The sequence below is a fragment of the Dendrobium catenatum genome, unplaced genomic scaffold (genome assembly GCF_001605985.2).
Source record: "Dendrobium catenatum unplaced genomic scaffold, ASM160598v2 fragScaff_scaffold_1220, whole genome shotgun sequence".
Taxonomy (NCBI): Eukaryota; Viridiplantae; Streptophyta; class Magnoliopsida; order Asparagales; family Orchidaceae; genus Dendrobium; species Dendrobium catenatum.
Window position 1 is genome coordinate 4,674,235 of NW_021319682.1, and position 7,547 is coordinate 4,681,781.

Here is a 7,547-nt window from a genome sequence, read left to right on the forward strand (position 1 = left end):
TTGGTAGGATAATTTTTCTGATCAATCGGCATGCCACTGGCAATTGTAAAATGCTTTCACATAACATGTAACTAACTGTGATTGAAAAGAAAATATGCGGGTCTGTTTCCCCATCTATCATATTTCTAAATCCTAAACCAGAAGCAGCAGAAGAGGAAATAAAAGAAAAGAAAGTGAAAAAATAAGAAAACCCTACCATCATAATTTGTACAACATGATGACACGCGGACAAAAATACGGGTAAAAGAATTATTAGCACCCAGACCCAGGAAAGAACCGGGCCCAACTAGGAGTTATCAGAGGGACAAGGATGGGAATCTCCCTGTCAAGGTTGGTTGAACTGAACCATTGTGGGGAGCTACCAAGTAGAGCTAATAAAACCATTACCATTATTTGGGCTTGTTCGTGAGAAGACGTCAGGAAGAGAGATTTGAGTGCTAATCATAGAGCCTGGAATTGAAGGAACTAACACCCAAAATACACCAGGAAGACCGCTAAATGTACTCCTGTAAAACACAAAAATGTATAGGTTATAAATAAGATTGATATGTATGCATTTTGTTCAAAATAAGATGTAAACATGTTCATGGAAGATAAAGCCACTATAGAAGCAAGCATAATTACAATTACAATGCATGTAGATCAGTATGACTATAATATATATCGTATAAAAATATGTACAAGTGCATAAATTGCATGTCACAATTCACAATATAACATTATTTCACATTGCATCAAAACATAACAAAATCTGTATGCATCACAATATTAAGATTAGGCTAATTAAAAATATGCATATGATATAGATCACACATAACAAATTAAAATGCATGTATACAAAATATTCGCAATAAGACTCGTCTAATGTATTAACAAAATTGCATCTTACTTTGTTGATGTGTGGACTCACCAAGTCGGACACCTCATGTCCGCCTATGTGTGCAAGCACTTTCCAATTCTCTTGTCACATACACAGCTATAAGAACCAATTTCCTCGCCCTACAAATGTCCTTTCTCTTTGTCTTTCTTTCTTTCTTTTTCTTTCACTGTTTTTCTTTTCTTCCTTCTTTCTCTTCTCTTCTACCTAACATCTTTCCAATTCCATTCTTACTTCAAAACAACAACCAACTAACCATTCTCAGTTCCCTTCTTTCTCATCTCACTCTACCCACAATGACTAACGCCTACCCAAGGTTCCCAAAGCTCTTCCTAAGGTTGCCCCTATAACAAACAGCCCTCAACAATCCTCAAATGGTTCTCGAACAACCCCTGGTCTGCCTCTAACCAACTCGTACTCCAACAAACCCTCAAACAGCAGTCACACACATGGCTAGCACCACCCTGCAAACCCGCTCCAACCTTGACTCCAATTAGCTCCAGCAGGAAACTACCTAGCTACAAATCCTGTACTAACCTGAGAACTCCCAATGCTCTTACCTCCAAAGCTTGCTCCAGCTGCTCCTGCACCCTACCCAAGAGCTCCCAACTCCTTCAAATAGCCCCAATTCAAACTCCTGCGGCTTCCAGCTGAACCGGAGAGCCCTCTTGATGCAATTGCCTTGGGTTGGATTGAAATGGAAATAAAATAATCTAAGGCATTTGAAATGCCTTAACTATCCCTTCCCAATGCCTTGCATGCAAGCCACACTTATTCTCCCAAATACCCCTAGCTGTAGTAAAGTTAATGTTTAAACAGTAATCTCATTTTTAACTTGGGGAAAAAATATAAATGGGATTTAATTCCCTATCTTCTAATCCTTTGTAATTCGACATATAGTTCTTTATGTCGAATTGCTCCATTCGACATGTGATACATACTTGATCAAATTTAGGTTTTACAATTAACATGCAACTCGACCCATATTTTGAAGAAACCATGCTTAAGGCATAATTGCAACCAATGAATGAGTGATTTGAGCTAAGTCAAAAAAGATGAACCAATGGTCCAATAGCTAAAAATTCAAAGAAGGCTATGATAAGTCACTCATGGTGATCTTTAATAAGGTACACCACTAGAAGCCTCCTCTAGTTACATTTAGAGCAATCGCCCACATTGTCATTAAGTTTAAGGTTACTAATTGATGCAATCAAGGATTATCATTTTATATTTTATATTTTATTTATGTTTTGGATATTATGTAATTTTGGATTATTTTTTATGTGCCCTATAATGAAAATCAACTCATGATCATGCTTAGGTATGACACTCTTTGGTAATTTTTTCTCCTTTGGTTTTCCACTAATGTTTAATTTGTTTACTTGCTTCCTCGATGGCTAAGTTGGTATTTATCTTTGGGTTGTTTTTGTCCTTAGTGGGCTTGACCCTTGTCTGTCTATATTGGCTGGTGGTTGTGTATTTACATGCAATTTTGGATTCATTGATGGCTGTTTTTTCCCTACAGATTTTGGTTTCATGTACTTGGAATTCCTACCATGCAGTTTTGGTCTATTTTCCTAGGCTCTGATTTATTGCTGCTGGCCATTCCCCTTCTCCCCTTTTGCTGATTCCTAGTCTAGTGTTTATCTTCTCAAGAAGAGGCTTCTCGGCTACTTAGGGTGGCACATTAATGTGGGCTGTTCGGTCTTTTTTTTTTTCTATAAAATGGGTTGTTTTGCTGTTGGAAATGGTGGTTGTTGGCTGAAATCTAATCCAAACCTGTGGTTTTCTTCCTAGCTTGAGAGCTATCTTCTTCCTACACCTATTTGGCTACTTAGGGTGGCGCATTAATGTGGGCTGTTGGGTCTATTTTTTCTATAAAATGGGTTGTTTTGCTGTTGGAAATGGTGGTTGTTGGCTGAAATCTAATCCAAAAATGGGGTTTTCTTCCTAGCTTGAGAGCTATCTTCTTCCTACACCTATTTCTACTTCCCGGTCTTCTATCTATTTCTTCTCTCCATGGTTATCGTTCCATTTGTATCTTTCTTATCCAAAATATTGTGAGTGTAAGGTGTTGTTGAGCTCGTTTGTTGGGCTGGAGGAGTGATGGTTTGAGCTGGATCAAAATTTCTATGGCCACCACTGATTTGATTTTTCCTCTGAGCATCATTCTCTAATTTTCATATTTGAATGTGGGGTGACCTTTCTAGGTTGTTCTGTGGGTAGTTTATTTTATGTTTTAGTTTGTTTCTTGCAAGGTTTCCTAATCATTTATATCTTTTTACTATTAAGTTTTATTCTATTGGTGTTGGCTTATGCTTTATTGAAAGGGAGTGTCTGGTTGAATTCATAGTGTTCTTCTATTTGGCTATAGAAGTTAGGTTTCATCACTAATAGATGGTTCTGGCCACCTCACTAGTTTAGTGGTAGGTTGAGGAGTGTTTGAGTGGGAGAAGTGAAAATCTAAGAGCTTAGCTTTAAGTTAACAAATATTGGTTGTACATCCTCCAAATGATCCTTTTATCATTCAGTTTGATTCCTATAGGTTTTATATCATTCTTTTCCACCTAAGTATATTGCATCACAAAAATAAGAATTGATAACCAATATTAACTTTTTAAAGCCTAATTCCAAAATGTTTTCATATACAAATAAATTTGAGTATAGATTCAATATTATCAATTTTAGTTGGACACAAGGATTTAAAGATCTCCAAACCCCAGATTAGAACTATAACATGATATTTATGGTCTATTTGGAGTAATTTTTTTCATTGTTTTGTTCTTCATATTATTTTCGCACTTTTTGTTGGCTATTTCTTTCTTTTTTTAAATTTTTTTTATTGCGAAAAGTTTTTTTTTTTATAGCTGGATTTATTTTCTTTGAGACTTTAAATAAAAGAATACCCAAATATGTAATAGGTAAAGGTTGATTAGGCTTGCTAGAAGTTTGAGAGATCACATGAATTCCACTTCCATCAATTTTGTTGGCATTAAGCAAAACTACTCATAGATTTATCAACTCAACCATTAGCCTATAGGCATATTCAAATGGATTGAGTCCATTCAACGAGCTTTTCCTCCATCATTTAAGGACACCAAAGTATCATTAGTAAAATATAGATGAGTGATAGGTATGGGATAATTAGCATAGAAATTCATGGAAGAAAATTTAGAGAAAAAATTAATAAAACCTCTAAAACAAAAGAATTCAATGGCTAAATTGAATACGCTGCAAGTGATAGGGCCACCTTGATGAAGGCCCCCCCACCCCCAAAAAAAAACGCTTTTTACCTTTATGCGAGATTGAGAACCAGCAAATTTTACTATTAAAATCAATTAGATTTATCTATTCAATAGAGAAATCAAAATTAGCCTATGTAATATATAAGAAGTCCTGTAGGGTAAAATCATATGCCTTGACTGCATCCAATTTCATGGTATTATTATTCCTTTGCATTTGATCAAATCGTGAAGCATCATCTAGGCTGGATAAACATTGTCGCTAATGGTTCTTTCCTTTACAATATCACTGTTATTAAGAGAAATCAGTTTAGTCAAAATTAGGAAGAAGGGTTGTAGGGATTGCAGTAATCACATTATTTGAATACTAAACAAAAGCTGATGGTCAAGGCTGGCCAAGAGGAGTCCTTTGGAATACGAATAAGCTTGGTGGAGATCAAATATTTAGGTATGGAACTACCCCTGAAGAAGTCGAATAGTCTCATAAAAGGTTCAAATAAATAAAATCCCAACATGATTTGCAAAAAAAAGGAGTAAATAACAATATAATTATAATAAAACACCGAAGCTTTAATCTTAGTCATGCTAGTGATCCAAAACCTCATTTCGTTTTTGATCCTGAATGTCTTAGGGTCGACCCTTTTCTTTTTAACAAAGAAGTGATAATATTGCGTATTACATCAAGCTTTTAACTGTAGCTTTTTTCCTCCAGATCTCTTCTTCATGTCTAAAATATGAAAAAGATAGCTTTTATCCTTTTTTTTTTTTCTCGAGAACTGTTGTCCCTTATCCAAAACATGTAAAGGATCAGCACTTGCCTTGTAAAAGTTTATTCTGTCTTGGACATTATTAATTTGTTGGGAAATTAATTTAACTTCATTTATTATAACATAAGCTATCTTTACCTAGAAGACATCAAATATATTTTTATCCCACCTCTTATGAGCTTATTTTAGGTTTCGTTTGGGACGGCTTTCTTACTGTTTTTTAAAATTGTTTTTTAAAACTGTTTTTCAATACATAAAACTGTTTTAAAAAACAGTAAAAAAGCCGTTCCAATCGAAACATTTGTCTTTGTTTTTAAGTCAAGTCAAAGAAACAAGGCACGTCTATATGGTCAACATATATTAGGAGACAAGACTATTTAGTTGGCATTTTGATAAGTACTTTTGATGTTTGTAGCTTCTTTTAGACTTTTGTACTACTTATTCCTTCACGTACATGTTAATGTGTCCATGACTCTTCTATGAAGTCTCTTGTAGTTTTGTGTTTCCATTAGACAAATTAGTTCATTTAATTAATCAATCTGAGAGTTTACTTTATTGCAGCTAATTCCTGGATTGGCTGTTCATATTTGCATGAAAAAACTCTTTTTTCAATAAAATACTTCTTTTGACTAAAACAAAACATAAACATGCAATAAGGTGATTATTTAAGTGTACCTTATGCAATATATACATTTTAAGGAGCTGAAAAGAATAAGATTTTATGATGGCATTGCTTCTTTTAAGATTATTATTATTTTGGGTAAATCTGGGAAGTAAAAACCATTTTTTCTCATTTATTTTCCCCCTCTGCAGGAAAGTTTCAAACTGATGTTGGCAAAGCTTGGGCATTGGAAATCACATCAAGGAGGAGGAAAAAGCAAGAATAACTCTATATATGTTTGTAGGAATTGTCACCAGTTGAAGCTCTTAGGTTGATGTGAAACTCATTAAGCATTTATTTGGGGTGTCTGCAGTTATTTTTTTAAATTATGATGTAATTTCTTTGAAATGTAGAGGATAGAACTGTAAAATTTTGAATTTAGAAACCATGACTTATTTCAAGTAGCTATTGTTTTTCTACACATCTATCCTCACATTTCCTTAGCTTATTGTTCATAGGAAACAACTCTCTCAACTTATTTCCTTATCATCTATTCCCTTCAAGCAGCATATCATGTCCTCCTATTAATCATGCATTAATCCTGAGATTAAGTAATACTAATGGGATTAGAGTGTTTTAATGTTCATCCAAAACACTTTGATCCAGATTTTATTAAAAAAATTATTCATCTTCTCTTCAGCACATCTTCTAAAAACAAAAACAGAACAGCAATCCCAAAAAGTCTGCAAATAAACCACACCATTAAAAGATAGTAAAACACACTCATGGATTCTCTGAATCAGCAAGTGCCTCACTTGGCAAACTAGAATACCCAAACCCAGATTGATTCTTCTTCATCATCATCAATTCTCCATCTCCTTTCTTACACTCAAAGTAGAAAACAACTGCAACAACCAAATCAAACACATTCATCACTGCAGCAACAGCAAAAAATACTCCAATAATCGCCAGTTTCTTCATTCCAGATAAGGAAGGATCCATCAATGGCAACATGTAAGCAACCATACTCGAAGTGATAAAAATATTAATCGATATTCCTTTCCACCTCCTCCCTTTCATCATCTCTGTTGCTTTCACTATTGCAGCCAGCCCATATATCCCTTCTTCATCTTCCACTGAAACCACCACACTAAGCAACCAAATCATAGCTAAATACAGATTTAGAATCACTGCTGATATAAGAAGAATAAAGCTCAGAACATAAAACCCAGCAGAATTCATTGAAAATAACGCCAATCCAACTGTCAACAAGAAGATTAAAGGAACAAACATATTAGTAAAAATGGTGGCATAGAATTGAGTGATCATAGTTCCTTTCCATGTTTTTTTGAACTTAGAGAACAGTTCTTTCAGTGTTGGTTGCTTTTTATCAGTATATGTCATGCAGATAGAACACAGCGTTGAAGTGCTTAAGAGAGTGGAGAATAAGAAGATTGTGACAAAGAAGATTATTTCAAGAATTGTGATCTCTCTGAGCTCTGTAAGTATTTCACTGAAGATTTGGTAGAAATCTGGATTTGGAGGCTTGAGTTTTGAAAGAGAGGTGATGTTTTGTAGAAGTTTGGTGAGGATTGGATTAACAGATAGGGATTTGAAGATGGATAAGAGGAAGTTGATGAAGTATAAGGGGACAAAAATGAGAAGAATTTGCCAGTTTTTGATTAGGAAGATGAGAGCTTCCCATATGATTTTGAAAAGGTTTGAGGATTTTGATTGATTGGAAGTGGCCATTTGTGTTTCTTTTGCTGCTTCTGCCTCTTCAGTTTGATTGGAAGAGCTATTTATGAACCTCTTTGCTTGACTTTGAATTGTCTAAAGTCTTTTTTTTATTTCCTGGAAAGCAACATTGATAAGTAACCTGCTTGACTTTGAATTGTCTGAAGTCTAGAGAAGATTAGTTGGAGAATTAGTCATTTTAAGACAAAAAAAAATTAAAAATAAAAATTCATAATAAGTTGACATTAAAAAAAAAAATCATTTTTTTGGGATAAAAATTAAAAACTATGGAAATGCCCAGAAAGTAGATCAAATATCTTATA

At 34.4% G+C, this 7,547-nt stretch overlaps 2 protein-coding genes across 2 annotated transcripts in view; one reads left to right on the plus strand and one right to left on the minus strand.

Moving 5' to 3' along the window:
• The window catches only part of LOC110100318 (HD domain-containing protein 2 homolog), a gene marked incomplete in the record, with an annotated part of 29,308 nt that extends 23,353 nt beyond the window's left edge, over positions 1 to 5,955 (plus strand). The window contains 1 exon segment of the mRNA XM_020827762.2: positions 5,694 to 5,955. Coding sequence (XP_020683421.1) covers positions 5,694 to 5,773 — 80 coding nt within the window.
• A 172-nt stretch (positions 5,956 to 6,127) lies between these two features.
• On the minus strand, positions 6,128 to 7,280 carry LOC110100317. The gene has a single exon (XM_020827761.2). It carries the CDS (start codon positions 7,237 to 7,239, stop codon positions 6,271 to 6,273), a length of 969 nt encoding a protein of 322 aa, XP_020683420.1. The 5' UTR covers positions 7,240 to 7,280; the 3' UTR covers positions 6,128 to 6,270.
• Positions 7,281 to 7,547: the final 267 nt, after the last annotated feature.

What these genes read in the sequence shown, in the direction of transcription:
- LOC110100317 (XM_020827761.2), bottom strand. Translation starts at nt 7,239, where the DNA reads ATGGCCACTTCCAATCAATCAAAATCCTCAAACCTTTTCAAAATCATA.